A 23,368-nucleotide genomic window follows, 5' to 3' on the forward strand; every position below is an offset into this window, starting at 1 on the left:
GGTTCCATAACCGCAGGCAGAACAGTTGAAACTGGAATAGCAGCAAGGCCAGGCGGACTGGGGACAGCAAGGAGTCACCACGGCCGGTAGTCCCGACGTATGGTCCTAGGGCTCAGGTCCTCCGAGAGAAAGAAAGAGAGAAGGAGAAAATTAGAGAGAGCCAAGATTTTCAAAATGTTCATAAATGACAAGCATGGTCAAATAATAATCAGGAATAAATCTCAGTTGGCTTTTCATAGCCGATCATTAAGAGTTGAAAACAGCAGGTCTGGGACAGGTAGGGGTTTTGTAACCGCAGGCAGAACAGTTGAAACTGGAATAGCAGCATTACTCTGGGGAATAATTTAATACATATTTGTGGGAAAATATATTTAAAAAAAAATATATATATTCTGATGATGTTTAGGCCAGCAGAGAAGGCCTTGCTGGCCCTGACGGCCCACCACTGCTCTACATCCTCTGCATGATGAATCAACGCTCAGGGTGGGGACAGACAGCCCATCTCAGTATGGAGCGCAGTTCACAATGCATGTAGACCTACAGTATCATCTCATCATGGTAACTTTTGTTCTTGTGACAGGTAGGCCTACATTTTCTGGAGCATAGCCTATGCTACAGTAATATAAAGACCGAATGCGTGTCTAATTTACCCATCTCCATCTGGCTTTTGGGGGTCACCTTGTTTTTTAATTGTAAAGAGTTTATTTTATTGCAGCTGCAGAGTTTTAAAACAGCCTATCACTCGAATATCATTGCTTTAAATCAGTGCACGAGTGAGCACTCTCACAGTCTTTCTCTCTCTCTCGATCAACTCCATTCAAATTGCATCCAAATATGATAATCCTGTTCTAGATTTATATATAGTCCTATATATACATGTCCTAGCCTACCTCTTTCAGGCAATACATTCAATGCAATATTAGCCTTTTATTTAGCTAATTAATGATGGGTTATGCATAATAAGCTTCTAACTTATAGCCTCTGTCTCTTGCTTAATACACAAGCACCTGTGTTCCGCTGGCCTCCTTAAAAAATTCTACTTAGCTCTTAGAGTCCCACGCAGAAAAATCTAGACTAGAATAGCTTGCTGGACCCAAGTTATTTTTTGCTGAATGTTAAATACAGCAGCCAATAGAACTCATGGGTAGTTTGAAAGAAGCACAAACACGCAATGGTGGTAGTCTATAGCAGTTATTTATTCAGACCCATAACCATTCAATCTTCGTAAGGAGAAGTGAAAGCCTTCTGCATCTAATTCTAGCCCTATGTTATTCAAGGATGTCATTAGAATGATAAAAATAAGGACAACGAAACAGATTTCATTTAACTGTTGAAAGCACGGAAGGAATGAAGCAACAATAGAGAGAGAAAGAGGAGGTAGGCTAATAACATTGGAGTAACCCTGGATTGTAAACTATCATGGTCAAAACATTTTGATACAACAGTAGCTAAGATGGGGAGAAGTCCGTCCATAATAAAGTGCTGCTCTGCCTTCTTAACAACACTATCAACAAGGCAGGTCCTACAGGCCCTGGTTTTGTCGCACCTGGACGACTGTTCACTCGTGTGGTCAGGTGCCACAAAGAGGGACTTGGGAAAATTGCAGTTGTCTCAGAACAGGGCAGCACGGCTAGCCCTTAAAAGTACACGGAGAGCTAACATTAATGACATGCATGTCAATCTCTCATGGCTAAAAGTGGAGATTGACTTCATCATTACTTGTATTGGTAAGAGGTGTTGATAAGCTGAATGTACCGAGCTGTCTGTTTAAAATACTAGCACACAGCTCGGACACCCATGCATACCCCACAAGACATGCCACCAGAGGTCTCTTCACAGTCCCCAAGTCCAGAACAGACTATGGGAGGCGCACAGTACTACATAGAGCCATGACTACATGGAACTCTACTCCACATCAGGTAACTGATGCAAGCAATATAATCAGATTTAAAAAGCAGGTAAAAATACACCTTATGGAACAACGGGGACTGTGAAGAGACACACACAAAGGTACAGACACATGCATATGCACACATTGTGATATTGTTGTATGGTGGTATTGAACATTTTGTGTTGTGGATATGTGGTGGTGTAGGGATGTTGTATGATGCACTGTTTTATCTTTAGCTCATTCAGTACAAACATAGTTCACTGTTTTATCTTTTGTTTTATATAAAATGTGGGTGCATTGGTGTGTTTGGATCCCAGGAATATGGGGATCCCTAATAAATACAAATAAATACAAACAAGGTATATACACTGCCTTTATAAAGTATTCAGACCCCTTGATTTTTTCCACATTTTGTTATGTTACAGCCTTATTTTAAAATTAATTAAATTAAATACAAATCTCAATCTACAAACAATACCCCATAATGACAAAGCAAAAATAGGTTTTTAGAAACTGATATCACATTTACATAAGTATTCATACCCTTTACTCAGTACTTTGTTGAAGAACCTTTGACAGTGATTATAGCCTCAAGTCTTCCTGGGTATGACGCTACAAGCTTGGCACACCTGTATTTGGGGAGTGACTCACATTCTTTTCTGCAGATCCTCTCAAGCTCTGTCTGGTTGGGTAGGAAGCGTCGCTGCACAGCTATTTTCAGGTCTCTCCAGAGATGTTTGATCGGGTTCAAGTCCGGGGTTCTGGCTGGGCCACTCAAGGACATTCAGAGACTTGTCCCGAAGCCACTCCTGCGTTGTCTTGGCTGTGTGCTTAATGTCGTTGTCCTGTTGGAAGGTGAACCGTCGACCCAGTCTGAGGTCCTGAGTGTTCTGGAGCAGGTTTTCATCAAGGATATCTCTGTACTTTGCTCCGTTCATCTTTCATTCGATCCTGACTAGTCTCCCAGTCCCTACCACTGAAAAGCATCCCCAACGCATGATGCTGCCACCACCAGGCTTCATTGCAGGGATGGTGCCAGGTTTCCTCCAGACGTGAAGCTTGGCATTCAGGCCAAAGAGTTCAATCTTGGTTTCATCAGACCAGAGAATCTTTAGGTGCCTTTAGGAAAACTCCAAGCAGACTGTCGTGCCTTTTACTGAGGAGTGGCTTCCGTCTGGCCACTCTACCACAAAGGCCTGATTGGTGGAGTGCTGCACAGATGGTTGTCCTTCTGGAAGGTTCTCCCATCTCCACAGAGGAACTCTAAAGCTCTGTCAGAGTGACCATCAGGTTCTTGGTCACCTCCCTGACCAATGCCCTTCTCCCCCAATTGCTCAGTTTGGTTCCAAACTTCTTCCATTTAAGAATGATGGAGGCCACTGTGTTCTTGGGGACTTTCAATGCTGCAGACACGTTTTGGTACTCTTCCCCAGATCTGTGCCTCGACACAATCCTGTCTCGGAGCTCTACCAACAATTCCTTCCACCTCATGGCTTGGTTTTTGCACGGACATGCACTTTCAACTGTGGGACCTTATATCGACAGGTGTATGCCTTTCCAAATCATGTCCAATCAATTGAATTTACCACAGGTGGACTCCCAAGTTGTAGAAACATCTCAAGGATGATCAATGGAAACAGGATGCACCTAAACTCAATTTCAAGTCTCATAGCAAAGGGTCTGAATACTTACATAAATAAGGTATCTGTTTTTTATTTTTTATAGATTTGCACAAACAAAATACTGTTTTCTCTTTGTCATTATGGGGTATTGTGTGTAGATTGATGAGGGAAAACATTAAATATATCAATTTTAGAATAAGGCTGTAACTTAACAATGTTGAAAAAGCGAAGGGGTCTGAATACTTTCCGAATGCACTGTATATACAATGCGTATGTAGCCTACATGATGTTATTAATATGTACTAAAGAGCAAGATTATTTTATTTGTCAAATGGCAGCTAAGCATCGGTCATCATGTCACCAGAATAAGAACCATTGTATTTATTGGAAAGGAGCATAAAGCTCACCACCTTGAACTTTCACCACCCTGTAAAGTTCATCATAACTTATTTCACCTGTAGCCTAATAAACTGCATGCTTTCCCAAGTCGTAGTGGGAGAATAACACAACATGTCATCGCATGACTTCAAGTATACATCGATATGATGGTTATTATATCAATATTTGTGCTTAAAAGAGTTTCCACTGCCATTTCGCGCATTATTAATTTTACCGACACAAAAAGATCCCACCTTGTCTAGCGTATTTAGTTTTGTCAATATTTGGAAAGTTTACCAACAAATTTGCTGTTTCCATCAGGCCTGTCATAAAATGTTTTATCCGACATGTATTTTACTCGCATAAAAATATTGGATGGAAACCTGTTTACTGACAGTCATTCAATAAGCCATGTCAGCTGACACTTTTTAGACAGGTTAGCTGGCTAGACTATCTAAACTTGTAATAATCATGGCTGAATACTGACTGTGCATGCAGGGCACATGCCCAGGGGCCCTGACCTCCTGGGGGCCTCTTTTGATTTTGTTATTCACTCTCACTGAGATATCATTAACATGGCATAAGTCATGGCAAAATGTATAGAATTGCAGGTAATTAGCTTTAAAACTGCAAAAATGACTCCGCCCCGTAGCAAAATGAGTAGCGGGGTAACTAAAGTGTTATACACATGTGGGCCCCCTACCTCCTCTCTTCCCCCATTTGATGATTAGCAGAGTGGCAGAAGGATGTCTATATTCATTGAGAGCGGGCTCCTGAGTCCTCCTGTGGTTGATGGTTGCAGTAAAAAATATATATATTTTACCTATATATACTGTATGTATTTCCTTTTTTTGTGCCTCAAGGGCCCCCTACAAGCCTGGGCCCAAAGGCTCAAGAAATGTGATGTTTGAAATTAAATAAGTTTGATAATATGGATGATTGTTAATGGGACAATTGATGGCTACAACCATCAAACTAGTAGTAGTAGTTTTAAAGGATACAAAAAAAGGCTGGTGTACATTGTTATAAACGTATCGTTCTATTTATCGTTATCGCATCATTTCATGCAATTTATCGCAATATGGATTTTTGTCCATATTGCCCAGCTCTAGTTTGGAGTGCTACGGAGTATAGCTACATATGTGTGTCATTGTAGGTTTCTGCCAGGTGTTGACTATTTGCTGGAGCCTCCCATTATGATGAGCAGATAGAGGAAGATGTTAATGATGTCCAGGTACAGGATCAGGGCAGCAAACACATACTCTTCTGGATCTAGAGCGTACTTCTGCCTGCCCATCACCAACTGACAGTCAATCGCCAAGAACTGAGGGAGAGACACAGAAAGGGAAGAGGTGATGGAGGAAAGAAAGGGTTTAGGGTGCAATGGATGGAGGTATTCATTCGGGCTATAAGGCTGGATAAACAGAAATGACCTAAAAGGAGAAGTAACATTGAGTGAGTTCTGTACCAGTGAGAAGAGCAGGGCTCCCAGAGATCCGTAGACTATCTGCAGCACATTGGAGTAGAAGAAACAGCAGAAGAAACTGAACATGAGAAGGTCCACTGCCAGCACCAGCAGGATGCCATTACAAATTGTGAAGTCCACTCGAGTCTGCAGACCAAAGAGAGGAGAGTGAGTAAGGCTAGATAGGCTTGGTCACTGATCAGCCTGACCACATTAAACACACGTGGTAGGTACTACAGTAGTGGTCCAATTAAGCATAATATCATGTTTTTTGTTATTTGAAAAGACTGAGTCTGACCTGGGCTGAGAAGATGATGATGGTGAAGGAGATTGCCACTGTTGCTCCCATGGCGATGACTACAGCAGTGGTGTCATGAAATGAGGCCACAGTGCCGACCAAGTAGGATAGGGTGAGAGTGACCACTGACTAAAGGTAGTACGTTACACAGTTAGAATAACACTCACCCAACCACAAATCACACTGTATCATTGTCTATGTGTTTAAGTGGTGATGGAATTAAGGCAAGATCAAAGACAGTTGTTCTCATTAGTCATGCAACTAGGTTCTAGGAGAATGGCTTGGCATTAACTAACAGGGAACTGTGAATACAGGAAGAAGCATTTATAACCATCACAGGTAAGTTCACTTTTTCAATAATGTTTGTGAACATCTAAAGAACAATTGCGTAGTTTATATACAGTATATTAGTCAACAGATGAACCTTGAGCTCAATTCAATCTAACCCACACTTCTGTATTAACTCATTGACTGCATTAGCCAGTATGTCCGTCGCTGCTCTACCTAGCTGTGAAAGGGGTTGTGTTTGTCTGTGTGTGTGTGTGTGTGTGTGTGTGTCTGTGTGTGACCTACTAGTCCCACCAGGTTCCAGGGATGGCTTCTGCTGAAGGAATTGGAGTAACTAAGGGAGATGGCAACCACAGCAAACAGGATGTATGAGCTGAGGTAGATCCAGATGTTGCTCTGCACCGCCGCCCTCACCACACTGGAGAAGGTGAACACACACACGATGCTGAAGGTCACCAGCAACTGCAGGGTCACGACACTGAACACCTGCACAGGTAGAAAGACAGGGTTACCATTAGCCACTTTGCTTGCCAGGTATACTGGGGAGGTCACCATGAAAATTGGGGGTCAAAGACTAAGGGCTCTATTCAATCCGTAGTGCTGAAGTTCCCCCATTGTAGCCCGATTTACATTTAAAGACAATGTTCCCACGGTAGCAGACTGCATTCGTGTTAAACACTGCATATGTCGACTAAATTGGAAATGACCTTTACATTTCAAGCATGCTATAGCGCTAAACTTCGGCGATACAGATTGAATAAAGCCCCAAATCTCTGAGACACATCAGTACAGACCTTTCTGATAAACGCCTTCCTTATGGTCTTGTCATCAAAAGATGACACCAATAAGGCGGCGTCTGCCTCTGGTGAAGAAGATCCTTTGTGAGTGACAGAACAACAGTCCCATGTTATTATTGGACACAACACTGGAATACTGTAGTGACCAGACTTTGCAGACTTTTCAGTGGTTATGTAACACAAGTGACTTTAGCGGACATTAATTATTCAATCAGAAATGTTCAATGTTATAGTAATTGGCAGTAATATGAGGAAAGACATGAATAATCCATCCGCATGACCGATTCCCTCTTTCCTTGCTATAGCAGGACAGATACATACCTGGCTCTCCCAAAGGGTTACACTCTCCAGGGGGGAGAGTTCCCATGTCTACCCCTGCCTGTGGTGGGTACAGGACTGGGGGGTTGGGGGATGGAGGATACATGGCTGGAGCTGCAGAGTAGGGGGGTGGTATGTATGGTGGCATGTGGTCCACTTGAGTTTCCCCATGGGGGTAAGGGGGTGGCAGGTTAGAGTTCAGGGCATCCTGAGACTCTGTGGGCATGGAGTAGTTCTGAGCATCTGTCATTCTGGCAGAGTGTAGTCTGAAAAGGAGGAGTGGTTAGAAGAGACTGATGTTGAAAGGAGAGTACAGAGGACGTTGATATCAAAAGGTCAGTAAGAAAATAGACGTGCAAAACTTAATTTTGAAAGTAAAAATGTGTTGCAGGCATATTGCATCATTGGGGGGGGTTCCCACATAAGGAGAAACCTGGGTTGAGTAAACCATATATAGTAGAAGAAATATAACAGCCATGTATCGGAAAAATCATGCAACAATAACATCCTTGCATTTACGACCAATTCAACATACTTACCAGATTATTTTTTGTATTAGTGTACTCACTGACACATGTGGTTTTGTCTATGTGTGGGAATGCAGTTCTTAGTAGCAGTAATAAGAAGAAGGTCAAACCACTGTGACAGAGTTCAGCGGTGAACACATCAAAATGACAACTGGAAAGCTAAGCCCAAAAAGCAATCACTTTTACTGTATCAGTTATACAAAATTAGATCAAATGTTTGTGTTGTCCAATTCATCATCAGATATACAGTACCAGTCAAAGTTTGGACACACCTACTCATTCAAAGGTTTTTCTTAATTTTTACTATTTTCTACATTGTAGAATAATAGTGAAGACATCAAAACTATGAAATAACACATATGGAATCATGTAGTAACCAAAAAAAGTGTTAAACAAATCAAAATATATTTTAGACTCTTCAAAGTAGCCACCCTTTGCCTTGATGACAGCTTTGCACACTCTTGGCATTCTCTCAACCAGCTTCATGAGGAATGCTTTTCCAGCAGTCTTGAAGGAGTTCCCACATACGCTGAGCACTTGTTGGCTGCTTTTCCTTCGCTCTGCGGTCCAACTCATCTCAATTTGGTTGCGGTCAGGAGTTTATGGAGGCCAGGTCATCTGATGCAGCACTCCATCACTCTCCAAAAACAAATGATAGTCCCACTAAACACAAACCAGATGGGATGGCGTATCACTGCAGAATGCTGTGATAGCCATGCTGTTTAAGTGTACCTTGAATTCTAAATAAATCACTGATAGTGTCACCAGCAAAGCACCCCCACACCATCTCCTCCATGCTTCACGGTGGGAACCTGTCAGGCCCTGACTTTAGTTATATTTGCTTTCTTTATTATTTGGTTAGGTCAGGGTGTGACAAGGGTGGTTTGTTTAGTTTTTGTATTGTCTAGGGGTTTTTGTCCTGTCTAGGGTTTTTTGGTTATCTATGGGGATTTTGTATTGTCTAGGGGTATGTAGGTTTATGGTGGCCTGAATGGGTTCCCAATCAGAGACAGCTGTTTATCGTTGTCTCTGATTGGGGAGCCTATTTAGGTTGCCATTTTCCATGTTGGTTTTGTGGGTAGTTGTCCATGTTTAGTTGCCTGTGAGCACTACGTTGGCGTCACGTGTCGATTGTTTAGTTGGCGACATCGTTAAATAAACAAGTATGTACGCACAAAACGCTGCGCCTTGGTCCACTCCTTTAAACGGCCGTAACAGAACCACACATGCAGAGATCATCCGTTTACCTACTCTGCGTCTGACAAAGACATGGCGGTTGGAACCAAAAATCTCACATTTGGACTCATCAGACCAAAGGACAGATTTCCACCAGTCTAATGTCCATTGCTCGTGTGTCTTGGCCCAAGCAAGTCTCTTCTTATTATTGGTATCCTTTAGTAGTGGTTTCTTCAGCAATTCAACCATGAAGGCCTGATTCACAGTCTCCTCTGAAATGTTGATGTTGAGATGTGTTTGTTACTTGAACTCTGTGAGGTGCAATCTGAGGTGCAGTTAATTCCTGATTTCTGAGACTGGTAATGGACTTACCAGTTCACTCTGCAGAAGAGGTAACTCTGGGCCTTCCTTTCCTGTGGCGGTCCTCATAAAAGCCAGTTTCATCATAGAGCTTGGTTTTTGCGACTGCACTTGAAGAAACTTTCAAAGTTCTTGAAATTTTCCGCATTGACTGACCGTAATGTCTCAAAGTAATGATGGACTTTCATTTATTTTTGCTTATTTGAGCTGTTCTTGCCATAATATGGTCTTGGTTTTTTACCAAATAGGGCTATCTTCTGTATACCACCCCTATCTTGTCACAACACAACTGATTGGCTCAAACGCATTAAGGAAAGAAATTCCACAAATTAACAAGGCACACCTGTTAATTGAAATGCATTCCAGGTGACTACCTCATGAACCTGGTTGAGAGAATGCCAAGAGTGTGCAAAGCTGTCAAGGCCAAGGGTTGCTACTTTGAAGCATCTCAAATATAAAATATATTTTGATTTTAACTTTTTTTTGGTTTCAACATGATTTCATATGCGTATTTCATAGTTTTGATGTCTTCACTATTATTCTAAAATGTAGAAAATAGTAAAAATAAAAGCCCTGGAATGAGTAGCTGTGTCCAAACTTTTGACTGGTACTGTATCTTATTACATTTTTTTGTCCAACCTGGCACATACTATATGTCATCCACAACAGCCTGAGTTCTTTGACATCCCCAAAATTCTGTCATCTGGTTCAGTCAATGAATTGGCTGTGTTTACAAAGGCAGCCCAATTCTGACTTTTTTCCCTCCAGTAATTGGTCTTTTAACTAATCACATCATATTTGGTTCCAATTAAATTTGGTAGAAAAAACAGGAGATTACTTACCTCCTTTACAACTGGGTTTCACTTGTGCTGAACTTCAATGACCGTACTGTCCTTCCTGTATAGTGGAGTGTTGATCTAGCCTACACACAGACTGTCAATTGCTGCTTGGCTCAGTCAGACTCTGGAACATCTACCTTTAGCAGCCTGTGCCCATTTGTGTTATTTCCTGAACCTAACGGTCACTGACAGTGATGGTGATTAGAGGAACTAAGGCTGTGTTTACACAGGCCGCCCAATTGTTTTGACCAATCACATATTTTTCAGATCTGATTGGCCAAAAGACCAATTAGTGATAAAAATATCAGAATTGGGCTGCCTGTGTAAACCCAGCGTGTGACAGAGCAAAGCAACATACATTTTCAGATCTGTAGCTTGGGGAAATGGAAAACCACAAAGTTTCTCCACTGTTTGTTTCCACAAATGTAGTCAGAAGGGGATGTACTTTAATTGTTAAGAGGCCTAACAACAGGAAATGCAATAACGTAATCTGGTGCTCGTAAAGGTTTGAGTAACCATCTGTGGTAAATCTAAAGAATGCAACCAGTAAGGAATATACAAAATTGTGAAACTGACCCCCAAATTTCACATGGTTGAGAAAAAAAATGTAGGATAGTCATTTACGGTGAATAACTTAACTGTAGAAATCATAATATAAAAGTGAGTGTCACACCATTACCTCTTTAGCAAGGACCATTGCAGACATTCCACAAAACACTTATGAACACTACAGTACTCACATACGCAAACAAAGGACAATGACAAAACATGGCTCACACAAGTATATTTATTGTAAAAAATACATATGAAAACCACTTTGAGACATACAAAAGATTGGAGCTTAGAAACAGTATAATGAACAGACAAAGACCAAGCCATTTTGAATTGCAATACATATGTACACTTTAATAAATAAACTGAATTGTTCTGTTATACCAGAGAGAAGGCAGATTGTCCATATCTTGGGATGCAGATATCACCATGGTGACCTTAAAAACATCATCATTGAATATATCAACAATAACCTAAACAAAGCTCAGGGTCTAGGAGGGACAGAACCCTGTGATTTAACAAAAATAATACAGTACAGAAATTATCATCCTTGGAGAAAAGCTATGCTGCCGAGTAATAACATATGTAAAAATGGAGGTATTGCACCACACAGCTATAAGGAAAGAGTAGTAAAGTAAAGGAATATTTGGGGCTTCAGATTGTTCATATTTTCACTGACAACCCCTCCGCTCCCTCCTCAAAAGTACACAACATCATTATTCATCATCATCACCACAAATATTGTAACATTTAAGTCTAATGATCAATTTCTCTCTTTTTCACACACATCCCCTACCACTGTTTCATGTACACAGACATGTATACATACTTTTGGCGGAATAGTTCTTATTTTTTGGGGGACGAAAGAGTAACATGCACAGGGCTGCCATCTACGGGCAGGAAAGGTCATAGCACCTCAGTTCAGAATGCAGGATGTGGGGCAAGAACTCAGGGATATCATCCAATAGGAATGCTGAACAGGGCTGATCCTCATGCTGGTCAACAGCAGTCCAGCCGTGCTCTGATCAGCTCACTGTAGCATCACCACTGATCCCCAGAGTACACTACACCACAGGAGCCTGGACAGACAAACCTTACCAGGCAAAGGCAACCAAAACACAGGCAAAGGTATCTGTTTAGCACATTTAGTAGTAATAATAATAGTGGGAATAATACAATGTCTATAAATCCTCTTATGGGGAAAGGGGGGTGGGGCAATATAAGAATCACCCCATCAGCTGTTCTTTGCTTCCAGCGACAGGAATCATGGGATAGGCAAGGCAGTTGCCTCATGGAGTAATCATGCCCTTAAATACATCATCCCTCCCATTCAGACATGAATGCAGGGAGCGATGGCCAGACTAGCGCACAGTGCCTGGTCCAACAATCCGGATTACACCCTAGAGAGAGGCAGGGGGACATGAAGACGCACAAACACCACCACATGCCTTCAGCACAACAGGCGAGGTGGGTTTCACAGAGGAGGGCCATGTCAAAGTAGCAATGTTCCTAAAAGTATCTGTGTGATTAAAAACAAAGTATCACTATGATTAAAACTATCGCTTTCACCCAGGGCACTAAGCACACACACCTCTCATGTATACAGCCAGTGAGAGGACTGCAGTTCACTTCTGCGGTCCAGTCAGGCGGTGTCATCCCAACATTAGCTGGCCCCATTCGTCCACACCGCAATCGCACGCACACAAACAACCGTATGGAAATATCAACAACCTGCTACCGCTGCAGTAAAGGACCTAATACAGTGGTGTCAGCACCAACCAAACAAACTGACCTGCTCAGCCTTTAACAATCAACTCACACCCACCATCCTTCTCCTGAAATGTGTCATGGTGACAATAGAAAAACACCTATAATCACTAAAACAACCCCACCCACAAAATAAAGCCCTGCCTTCCAACATCTGGCTATTAAAACAATGCATTGCAATATTTACGCATAATCAATTCATACATTTTTTTCTGGATCTGGGCTGTTTTTTTATGAACAGAAACATTTATCCACTGTAACGTGAATCTCTGCACAATATTGTTTTGCAGCATCAGGAAAGATAACATTACCTTTCCATATGGATAGTCCACATTAGGGTAAGAAGAATGCAGGGAGCACAGAAACACATTTCCTCTCCTTGAGTTCCAAAGGTCTTTCAGGGTACTGCCAACCTGGTATGATAATATATCCCCCTCCAGCAGTTTAGGCTATAGTTTTGGCTACATTGACAGAGGAGAAGTGCCATCTATTCCAGGGGTGATTATAGTGGTCTGCGTTGAGTTCAAATGGACTAAACTAAACCAGGTCCAAGATGGTAAAGTGGTCGTTGGTCGCATCCTTGTGGGGTTGTGTTGTTATTTGGAGGCTTGCCTCTGGTATTTATCATTGTCGTAGTATATTTTCTGCAATTGTAGATACATTGCAGTCTCCTGTGGGGTAAACATCTAAAGTATGTCAGATACAGATGCATCCCTCTCATTTGGAATGTGTAATCCTTCATATACAAATCTCTTCATATTCAAGTACATAATCATGTCCACACTAACTTCTACCCAGTTGGGTAATGTGACATCATGAGGTTGGAACAAATGGGGTTATGAACACGTACATACCTGAGTCAGGTGTGTCACTGAGCAGGACATGTGACCCATGAGTCAATCAAAAGGGTGTTCAGGACAGCAGGTCTTCACCTTCACCCAGGAGTCAATACAGCTGGACAGAGAAACAAATGTCTATTTTCCCTTTTGATTATCACATTCACGTATTTGTCAGGGACCATGCATAACATGTCTATTAAAACAGTTTTAGTTACATAACTAACTTCCATCTGTGGTCCCAGGGTGGGACTTAACTATGACCATGGTGCAGCTGACTCACTGTGAGACAGCATGATTAGAAACACTTGTTGTGGTTAGGGGTGTGAACGTTTAAAGGAAATTGGGATCATTGGCGTTTAGAAAAAATCCCTAAGGCCTAGGGAAAGTTGAATAATATTTATAAAACCGAATAATATTTATAGAACCAGGGATGAAGAGGCAAACTTTAGGCTACTTTGGTGAATGTGAGATACAGATTACCAAGACATGCAGTTCTTTCTGCCTGTCCCCTGCTCTCTCTTCCTCGCGCTGGCTCGCCTGCTTGTTCTCTTCGTTAATGATGCAAATGTGTGTTCAGTTTTAGTTTTTTTGTGTGTAGAATATCCTAGCCTGGTGCAACATTTTAACTTCTTTGGGACTGGGGGGAAGTATTGAGTAGCTAGGATAAAAAGGTGCCCAGAGTAAACTGCCTGCTACTCAGGCCTAAAAGCTAGAATATGCATATAATTAGTAGATTTGGATAGAAAACACTCGGAAGTTTCTAAAACTGTTTGAATCTCCTCTAGAGCAGTGATGTTTTGGGGCTGTTGCTGTTGGGGGTGGAGTTGTTGGCCGGGGTTGTGGTAGCCAGCCGTAGAGAAATTCTTATTGAAATTCTCGATTATCGTGGATTTATCGGCGGTGACAGTGTTTCCGAACAGGGCAGCTGGGAGGAGGTGCTCTTATTCTCCATGGACTTTACACCGTCCCAGATCTTTTGGGAGTTAGAGCTGCAGGATGCAAATTTATGTTTGAAAAAGCTAGCCTTTGCTTTCCTAACAGAGGCAAAGATTGGCATTGTGCATGGTGATCTTAGGCTTGTGTGCGGCTGCTCAGACATGGAAACCGATTTCATGAAGCTCCCGACAAACAGTTATTGTGCTGACGTTGCTTCCAGAGACAGTCGGAACTCGGTAGTGAGTGTTGCAACCGAGGACAGACGCACTTCGGCATTTGTCGGCCCTGTTCTGTGAGCTTGTGTGGCCTACCACTTCACAGCTGAGCCTTTGTTGCTCCTAGATGTTTCCACTTCCCAATAACAGCACTTACAGTTAACTGGAGCAGCTCTAGCAGGGAAGAAATTTGACGAACTGACTTGTTGGAAAGGTGGCATCCTATGACAGTGCCACGTTGAAAGTCACTGAGCTCCTCAGTAAGGCCATTCTACTGCCAATGTTTGTCTATGAAGATTGCATGGCGGTGTATTCGATTTTATACACCTGTCAGCAACGGGCTGAAATAGCAAAAAAAAAAAAAAATTGAAGGGGTGTCCACATACTTGTATATATAGTGTATATTAAAGATCACTTGCAGGATGAGAACATTACTGGATTTCTTTGGCCGACATTTTGCACAACAATCGGCAGTGAGCAAATAACCATAATCATTTGAAATAGACTGGAAGGCATATTACTAAATAAGAGTAGGGTTGTTATGGTGACCGAGTTACCACCACACTGGCGGTCACCTTCACGAGTCATGACCACAGTCAAATTCCAAGTGACCGTTCATGACCGCAGTCAAATTCCAAGTGACCGTTCATGACCGCAGTCAAATTCCAAGTGACCGTTCATGCCGCAGTCAAATTCCAAGTGACTGTTGAGTAACAGTAACTAGGCTACTCCAAAACTGTTCTCTGTAAATAAATGATGCTGATGGTCGTTAGTAGCCAACCAAACTTGTTAATGGCCCTCAAATGGCCTGGTACTCAGCACAACATTGTCCCTGTAATCACTCTGACATCAATGCAAATACAATTGAAAATCAAATCAACCACTTCATGATTGAATTTGAATATCCCCTGTCACGCAGCGAGAGCCAGCTCCTCAAACAGCTTTTTGATGTGTGTAATAAAATAGCGCATTCATTTTTTTGTGACTTTTTCACATCATCAATATTCGCGTCATGCAGCCCATATATGTTTTGATTTTTCAAAGACATTCTAAGGTTTGGATCACAACTAAAGTTGCCAAATAACTCTATATTAAGCATATAGGACCTGTTAAAAAGTATCACTTTTTATAACCGCTCAATACAGAGCACACACACTGCAATTGATTGCGGAAAATATCCTTTCTATTTCATGCAGCTATGTTCAATTGTATTATTTTAAATTGTATTCTTCTTACTATAAAAATGATATAATATGAAATAATGGCATGGGAATTATAAGCAAATCATGTCTGCTAAATGAACTGCCAGATCAGTATTTATGTTCTTCTGAAATACATTTTCTTCATATCATAGGTTCTTAAGACCTGCCTAAAATAAATCATGGATTTAATTTGATGGTGTATATTAAATGGATTTATGAAACTTTAAAAAAATGTAATGTTCCAAGGGTCTGCATCAGTGGCTTAATGCGTGGAAGCCCAGAGATGCTTTAAAGTGTTTGTTAATTAACGGTCAGTTACCCTGAGACCGGCGGTGATTTGCATGACAGTTACCAGCTAACAAATTGTCATGACTGCTACAGTCCTAAATGAGATTTCAAAAGAATACAACTCATGATTGTATCACATGCTTCCCATGCATGTGATGCTTCCCATGCATCACAGTTGCATAATTGCTTCCTGGTAGATAGAATAGAAAAGTATCAAATTAAATTGTACAGCAGATTATGATGAATGATCAGATCTGTGCTCGTCTGTGTGAGAAATGTCACCACTTTCCCTACTGGGCCACGTGTATGCCTGCATCCCAAATGGCACCCTATTCCCTATATAGTGTCGGGGGGCTAGGGTCAGTATGTTATATCTGGAGTACTTCTCCTGTCTTATCCGGTGTCCTGTGTGAATTTAAGTATGCTCTCTCTAATTCTCTCTTTCTTCCATTCTCTCTCTCTCTCCGAGGACCTGAGCCCTAGGACCATGCCTCAGGACTACCTGGCATGATGACTCCTTGCTGTCCCCAGTCTACCTGGCCGTGCTGCTGCTCCAGTTTCAACTGTTCTGCCTGCGGCTATGGAACCCTGACCTGTTCACTGGACGTGCTACCTGTCCCAGACCTGCTGTTTTCAACTCTCTAGAGACAGCAGGAGCGGTAGAGATACTCTTAATGATCGGCTATGAAAAGCCAACTGACATTTACTCCTGAGGTGCTGCACCCTCGACAACTACTGTGATTATTATTTGACCATGCTGGTCATTTATGAACATTTGAACATCTTGGCCATGTTCTGTTATAAACTCCACCCGGCACAGCCAGAAGAGGACTGGCCACCCCTCATAGCCTGGTTCCTCTCTAGGTTTCTTCCTAGGTTTTGGCCTTTCTAGGGAGTTTTTCCTAGCCACCGTGCTTCTACACCTGCATTGTTTGCTGTTTGGGGTTTTAGGCTGGGTTTCTGTACAGCACTTTGAGATATCAGCTGATGTAAGAAGGGCTATATAAATAAATTTGATTTGAAATACTTTCGACCAGAGCCCTATGGGGGGCCCTGGTCAAAATAAGTACACTATATAGGGACTAGGGTTCCATTTGAGACAGATATATTGTGTGTATTAAATCCTCAGTGTAATTACCTCTTGTGGTAGACACAAAGGCAGGCCAGCCGGGCGATGGTCTCTCCCTGCTGCAGGTCGTCCAGACAGATGGAACACTCACCGCTGTCCTTACTCAGCACGTCCGCTGAGACCACCACACACATCACAGAAATGACAGACAAAATACTGAGCACATCCGCTGAGACCACAGTTTATGGTGTTATTACAGTCTATTACACAATAACACCACTCATGACCCGACGTCAGTATTACATTTAGCATGCAATGTCATCCCTTTCTCTGGGTGAATGTAAAGACAGTAGGGCTGGGAATTGCCAAGGACCTCACGATACAATATTATCACGATACTTAGTTGCCGATACTAGGGTTGAATGGCAGGAACCCGGTTACCAGGATTTACCGTCCAAAACCACTCCCCTTTCCCAAGATAAATAACTGCGAGAAACCGGTAAATTATAATGAATAATTTATATGAACACCATGGCATGAAATGGAACTGTTAAATGATATGCAATATCCAAATATGGTTTCTCTACATCCTCTGCATGATGAATCAACGCTCAGGGTGGGGACAGACAGCCCATCTCAGTATGGAGCGCAGTTCACAATGCATGTAGACCTACAGTATCATCTCATGAAAAAAATTTTGCATCAGTATCTGCAGTAATATAAAGACCGAATGCGTGTCTAATTTACCTAACTCCATCTGGATTTCGGGGGTCACCTTGTTTTTTAACTGTAAGATAATAATTATTTAATTGCAGCTGCAGAGTTTTAAAACAGCCTACCACTCGAATATCGTTGCTTTAAATCAGTGCACGTGGGAGCACTCTCACAGTCTTTCTCTCACTCTCACTCTCTCTCTCTACATCAACTCCATTCAAATTGCTTCCAAAATACATAATCCTGTTCTAGATTGATATACATGTCCTAGTCTACCTCTTTCAGGCAATATATTCAATGCAGTATTAGCCTTATATTTAGCAAATTAATGATGGGTTATGCATAATATGCTTCTTACGTATAGCCTCTGTCTCTTGAGCAAAACACAAGCACCTGTGCTCCACTGCCCTCTCTCCTTAAAAAACACTCCGTAGCTCTTGGAGTCCCAGGCAGGAAAAAATAAACCAGAATAGCTTGCTGGACATCATTTTTTTTGTTGCATTTCTTATACCAGTAGACAATTTGAAGAGAGACGCAAACTCTTTTTTGCTGAATGTTAAATACGGCAGCCAATAGAACTCATGGGTAGTTTGAAAGAAATGCGAACACGAGATGGTGGTAAGCTATAGCAGTTATTTATTCAGACGCAACAATAGAGAAAGAGGTAGGCTAATAACATTAGGTCTAAATATTATAAAAGGTATAAATGCGTCAGCCTCCTAATTATACAAATAGGCCCTATTATATCTCAAAATTAAAATCAAATTCGCTAACCTATACTTTGTAGGCCGCATGTGCTGCACCAGAATCGCATGTTTTCTTCTGCTTTATCATGGTTTGAACGATGTGCGCAATTCCAGTCCATAAAATACAGTATAATACAATACACTAATACAGTTCACACTCAAAAAGATGAGCCTACAGGAGTTAGTTTAATTTATTTACCCAAGAGCACATATAGCTAGCTACATCTATGGGCTTTTATGTTTTTATGTCGTGCGTAATGTGCAGTATCCTATATAATATATGTATTGCATAACGGCACAATCATTTGGGCTTGGGCTCATTAAATGTCATTAATGTATGGCTCGAAAATGTATTTAATATATGGCTCATCAGGCTCAGCTAGCATCAGGTTTGAATGTTAATGCTGATCAAATCTCTAATCAAATCCAGACATTTATATGCTTTATAATGCTTTTGACATTTAGGGAATGACATTTAGGGAATGACATTTACGGCTTTGGCGGGAAATAGTGGGTTATCCGGGTGAAAAGTGATTTATTCTCGGAATGGAACATTTGTAAAATACCTGGAAACTATTTAACCCTAGCTGATACGATATGTATTGCAATTCTCACGTTTCTATATGTATTGCGAGTCGATACTGCGATTTTATTTGATGTTCCAAACATATTGGGGTAGCTTAGCGGTTAAGAGCGTTGGGCCAGTAACTGAAAGGTCGCTGGTTCGAATCCCCGAGCTGGCAAGGTAGAAATATCTGCTGTTCTGCATGGCAGTTACCCCCAACAACAACTGTTCCCCGGGCGCAGATGACTTGGACGTCGATTAAGGCAGCCCCCCGCAACTCTCCAATTCAGAGAGGTTGGGTTCAATGTGTAAGACACATTCCAGTTGAATGCATTCAGTTGTACAACTGACTAGGTATCCCCCTTATTTTATTACTCACTATATATCTGCTGAAGAGAGATACTTACTGTTGTAAGGGAGAGGGGGAGATGTGAGGCAGCTCAACAGGTGATCCTCAATTCTGCCACCCGGGAAAGGCTTGGAGCAGAACGGACAGCGGATATCTGGGGAGGAGATGACAACATACTCATGTTTAACAACAACACATTAGAAAAACAAAAGAGGGGAGTTGATCAAATCAACTAATGAAATCAACTAGTCCATCATGCATGCCATTGGTCTTCAGTAGATGTCGACATTTGCATTTGTGTCATCAGCGTGTCATGACGAATGATTAAGGTCAACTGACCCGTGATTAGTTTTCTAGTCATCATCATTCTACCAGACCAGGCAATCACGCATAAGAAGAGGAGTCCAGCCTCGGGGATGGGACGACATGGGGGAGAGCGTGCCCAGTCGGCCTACATTCCTCTCTGGCCCTCCTGTCAGCCATGCCCAAGTGAGGACTTTGACCAATTTCCTAGACTTGCTCTGCGCTGTGTTTGTGTGTTATGGTGCGTGGGAAAATAAATCCAACGTCGTGTTTGGGCAGGGGTCTCACTCATATACAACCACATCTGTCCATCTGTCTAATGAATAACATAGGTCTACACTGAGAATCTCTCTCAGTCTGGGACTGGCCATATTGGAAACGTCTCTAGCTACCGTAAGTCAATGGATTTTGTTGAGAGTGATGCATGGGCTATTGTTAGAAAGATCATTGATGAATCTCGAATGAATTTATGGTTGTGCTATATTCTGAAATTGTCAACGCAGTCAGTTTGTAGTACTACTCTATTAGCTATCTAATCTATTAACAGCAGCCTGATTGTTATAACTTAAAACAATGGGTTCTGCTGTAATAAGTCAAGTAGCTTGTAAGCATGAGAGAAGATCATACCTCCAAGAATGCAGGTTCAGTAGTAAGCCTGGATAATTTGTGTCACCGTAGAACTGATTGTTGAGCCCTAGCCTAATAGAGAATGGAGTATTTTTGTTGGCACTAACTTCACCATGGCTCTTTGGCCAAAGCCTATAGGGAAATTAATGGGGGTTTGAGGGTTTTTGGATAAACACAGAAAAAAAGTTAAAAACAGGCTTAGGAGATCTTATACATTTTGTTCTATGAGATTTTGTTCAATCAGCTAACGGCACTTTTTGTGAATTTTGAAGCATTTATGTAATGAAAACAAGCACATAAAGGCTTCATAATTCATAACGGTCATGTTAACTGACTGATATTATCTCATAGAACAAAATGTATAAGACCTCCTGGCCTGTGTTAACCTCAGACCTTATTTTCGGCGTTTATCTAATCAAATCAAGCTTAATTTATACAGCACATTTCGGACATAGAATGCAACGCAATGTGCTTTACAGGGGAAAAAATGTTAACAAAACAATGAAAATAAAAGCTGAAATATATACTACACAATATAAAAAACTAAATGACACAAACTGAACAACTAAAAAGCACATTCAGGAAAATCAAAGCTATAAAAAGCTGCGTTTTAAGATCTCTTTTAAATATGTCCACAGTTTCAGCCACCCTGACTGGCAGGTTATTCCAGAGGCTGGGGGCTTAATAACCAAAGGCTGCCTCTCCATGCCTCTTGATCCTAGGCTTTGGGATAGTTAAAAGGGCAGTGGCAGAGGACCCGAGGGACCTACTTGGTACTTAACTTAAAAGCATGTCTTACATGTATTGGGGTGCACAATCGTGGATTGATTTAAAAACCAATAGAAGAATCTTAAAATGAATTATAAAACTCACAGGCAGTGCTCTCCGTCTGGTCAGTAACTGTGCTGCAGCGTTCTGTATGTTTTGCAGTTGACCAATGGCTTTCTTGGGTAGACCAGACAGGAGAGCATTTCAGTAGTCAAGCCTGCTTGTAATAAAAGCATGGACGAGTCACTCTGTATCAGCCTGTTCCTCGGTGGTAAAAAGCTATTTCGGTCACAATCCTAATGTGTGATTCGGAATTTAGTTCAGAATCTAAAATAACACCTAGGTTTTTTACCTGGTGTTGTATCTTTATTGCCTGTGATTTAAAATGTGCGGCTAGATTCTCTCTCTGTGCTTTGGCTCCAACAATAAGTACCTCAGTCTTGTCTTGATTTAGCTGGAGGAAGTTGTGAGCCACCCAGGTATTTAAATCACTAATACAGTCTAATAATTTATTTATGAAGCTAAAATCATCTGGTGACACAGAAATGTAAAGTTTTATAATGTCTGCATAGCAGTGAAAATCAATGCTGTGCTTTCTGATAATGCTGCCAAGGGGTAACATATATAAACCGAACAGTACACCAGACCCAAAATCCCCAACCCCCATTTATTTCCCCTACAGGAATGGCTGGACGAACCTGATATAACTAATTTCAAGTTTTTCGGACCACAAGCTGGCAAGCTCTATACCAATGGGGAATTTCACTGTGTTTTTGTTCATACTGTGTGTGTGATAATGTATGGTTGTCAAATCTCCGAGAGAAAATAGGAACAGCAACTTAAACAATACACACAACAACAACAAAAAAATATGGATGGTCTCGTATAAACTTACTGCCATGTCGGTTGTTGACACGGTAGAGGCCAATCCAAGCCTCCGACACTGGGCGCTGATGGATGCCTCTCATCCAAGCGGATTTTGCGCTTACGTTGCGCCCAGAAGAGTGTCTATTACCGGGTAAACGTTCAGAGAAAGTGCGGTGAGGCACTTGGCCTGTCTCCTCTCCAGGCAGATGTTCCCCGTTTACAGCACCCTCAGGACTGCTATTGTAGTCTTCCTCGCGTTTGCATTCGCTGTTGTCTTCTGCTGGTGATGATGGGCTGATGGACGGGTGGCTCTTGTGGTCGACGGGGCTTCCACCGGTGCTCGCCTGTTGCCCCATGTCCGAATCGCTGCCCTCCTCCGATCGGCTACGGTTGGTCTCTGAATCGTCAAAACTCCCCAAAAAGTCTACCATAAGACTGGTGGGCCTATTGCACCGGGGTCGTCGATAGGAATCCCGCGTGATGCCATCTTTCCCGAAAGCCGAAGGCACTGGGTCCTCTTGTAAACGACTAGCTCTTGTCCCCATCTCTTTCGTTGAGAGCAGTTAGCTAGCCAGCTAACTCACCTATCTAACGTTAGATAAACTAGCCTTCTCAGTACCTTTACGGACCACAAAACTGGAGATTTTAGATGGTGTTATTCTCGAAAAGTGTATTTAAAATTCTTCCCACGATCTCTTAAATTATATTTGTTCTATAAATAGAGTATTGTCTACCGGTAGATATCCCTCCTCTGTCTTTGCGGCAGCTGGCAGCAGCGGAAGTGAATTCAGTTTCTTCTTCGGTATCATGGCGTTTTCACATTTTGTTTGTGCATGCCGCCACCTACTGTGCGGAAGTGTGTGGTCAATCACGTTGCATTTTGTGAACACATAAAAAGGGTGAAAATGAAAAAATTGCACCGCCAACTAACCCTACACCCATATACCACTATTTCATTAAAATAAAAATCCCCGGCCTCCCTGGTGGCGCAGTGGTCTAACGCTTCGAACACACCGACTGTGATGGCGTTTCGATTCACCAGAAGTACATTAATTTCTAATGTAACGCTGCGTTTGACTTGCACCATTGCATTGCAGAGGCAGTTGCAGTGCGTTCTGTGTGGTGCATATGTTCAATTTATCGAACGTATGCATCAAATTGTATGCGTAACACTTGACAGGAAGTAGCAAAATGTGAATGTTGAATTTTTGTTGCACACATATCCAGTAACACAAAATGTGGGATTACATAATAAAAACAGTTTGAGTGGAGAATTTCTTTACATTTTTTATTCATTTATTTGCCAAGTATATTATTTATTCGATGACATCCACAAATTAATTGTGAGAGCCTATAATATAATTTCCATCAAATACAGTTTTGGAGCGAAATGCAATAATAAATAGTCAAAATAGCAGAGTAGGCTCTTTCAACAATAAGACCAACGTTGAGGAAGGTGGTCTTCATCGCGCTGTTGGGCCGGGACCAGCCCCGCTGAAAGCGCAGGTCTGTGTGGTTCCAGAGATGGTTAAAGTCCCGAAAGCAGGCAGGGGAGTTCCACCGTCTCATTCAAGAGCTTCGAATGTTTGGAGAGGAATTCCG

General features: G+C 41.8%; 2 protein-coding genes across 3 annotated transcripts; both read right to left on the reverse strand.

Moving 5' to 3' along the window:
• Positions 1 to 76: 76 nt before the first annotated feature.
• On the reverse strand, positions 77 to 10,282 carry si:ch211-284o19.8 (protein lifeguard 1). Of its 2 annotated transcripts, XM_039003519.1 has the most exons (8): positions 9,963 to 10,282; positions 7,061 to 7,323; positions 6,737 to 6,819; positions 6,228 to 6,428; positions 5,655 to 5,783; positions 5,360 to 5,503; positions 5,154 to 5,215; positions 77 to 119 (listed from the first exon to the last, which is right to left on the reverse strand). In XM_039003519.1, the coding sequence occupies exons 2-8, from the start codon at positions 7,305 to 7,307 to the stop codon at positions 113 to 115; spliced, it is 873 nt and encodes a 290-aa protein (XP_038859447.1). In that variant the 5' UTR covers positions 7,308 to 7,323; positions 9,963 to 10,282; the 3' UTR covers positions 77 to 112. The 2 variants fall into 2 exon arrangements, with proteins under 2 accessions (XP_038859447.1, XP_038859446.1); XM_039003518.1 differs by lacking the exon at positions 77 to 119 and having other exon boundaries at positions 3,934 to 5,215.
• A 452-nt stretch (positions 10,283 to 10,734) lies between these two features.
• Positions 10,735 to 22,532, reverse strand: zgc:66427 (uncharacterized protein LOC406256 homolog). The gene is made up of 5 exons (XM_039004224.1): positions 21,795 to 22,532; positions 19,260 to 19,355; positions 16,897 to 17,002; positions 13,133 to 13,232; positions 10,735 to 12,949 (listed from the first exon to the last, which is right to left on the reverse strand). The coding sequence occupies exons 1-4, from the start codon at positions 22,309 to 22,311 to the stop codon at positions 13,175 to 13,177; spliced, it is 777 nt and encodes a 258-aa protein (XP_038860152.1). The 5' UTR covers positions 22,312 to 22,532; the 3' UTR covers positions 10,735 to 12,949; positions 13,133 to 13,174.
• Positions 22,533 to 23,368: the final 836 nt, after the last annotated feature.

Source organism: Salvelinus namaycush, chromosome 11 (assembly GCF_016432855.1).
Source record: "Salvelinus namaycush isolate Seneca chromosome 11, SaNama_1.0, whole genome shotgun sequence".
NCBI lineage: Eukaryota > Metazoa > Chordata > Actinopteri > Salmoniformes > Salmonidae > Salvelinus > Salvelinus namaycush.

What these genes read in the sequence shown, in the direction of transcription:
- si:ch211-284o19.8 (XM_039003518.1), bottom strand. Translation starts at nt 7,307, where the DNA reads ATGACAGATGCTCAGAACTACTCCATGCCCACAGAGTCTCAGGATGCC. An exon ending in GGAAGGCGTTTATCAGAAAG is followed by an intron (nt 6,429 to 6,736) that starts GTCTGTACTGAT and finishes CTACCTGTGCAG; the next exon opens with GTGTTCAGTGTCGTGACCCT. An exon ending in CCTGGAACCTGGTGGGACTA is followed by an intron (nt 5,784 to 6,227) that starts GTAGGTCACACA and finishes TACTACCTTTAG; the next exon opens with TCAGTGGTCACTCTCACCCT.
- zgc:66427 (XM_039004224.1), bottom strand. Translation starts at nt 22,311, where the DNA reads ATGGGGACAAGAGCTAGTCGTTTACAAGAGGACCCAGTGCCTTCGGCT. An exon ending in TCCCCCTCTCCCTTACAACA is followed by an intron (nt 17,003 to 19,259) that starts GTAAGTATCTCT and finishes TGGTGGTCTCAG; the next exon opens with CGGACGTGCTGAGTAAGGAC. An exon ending in CTTTGTGTCTACCACAAGAG is followed by an intron (nt 13,233 to 16,896) that starts GTAATTACACTG and finishes TTCTCTGTCCAG; the next exon opens with CTGTATTGACTCCTGGGTGA.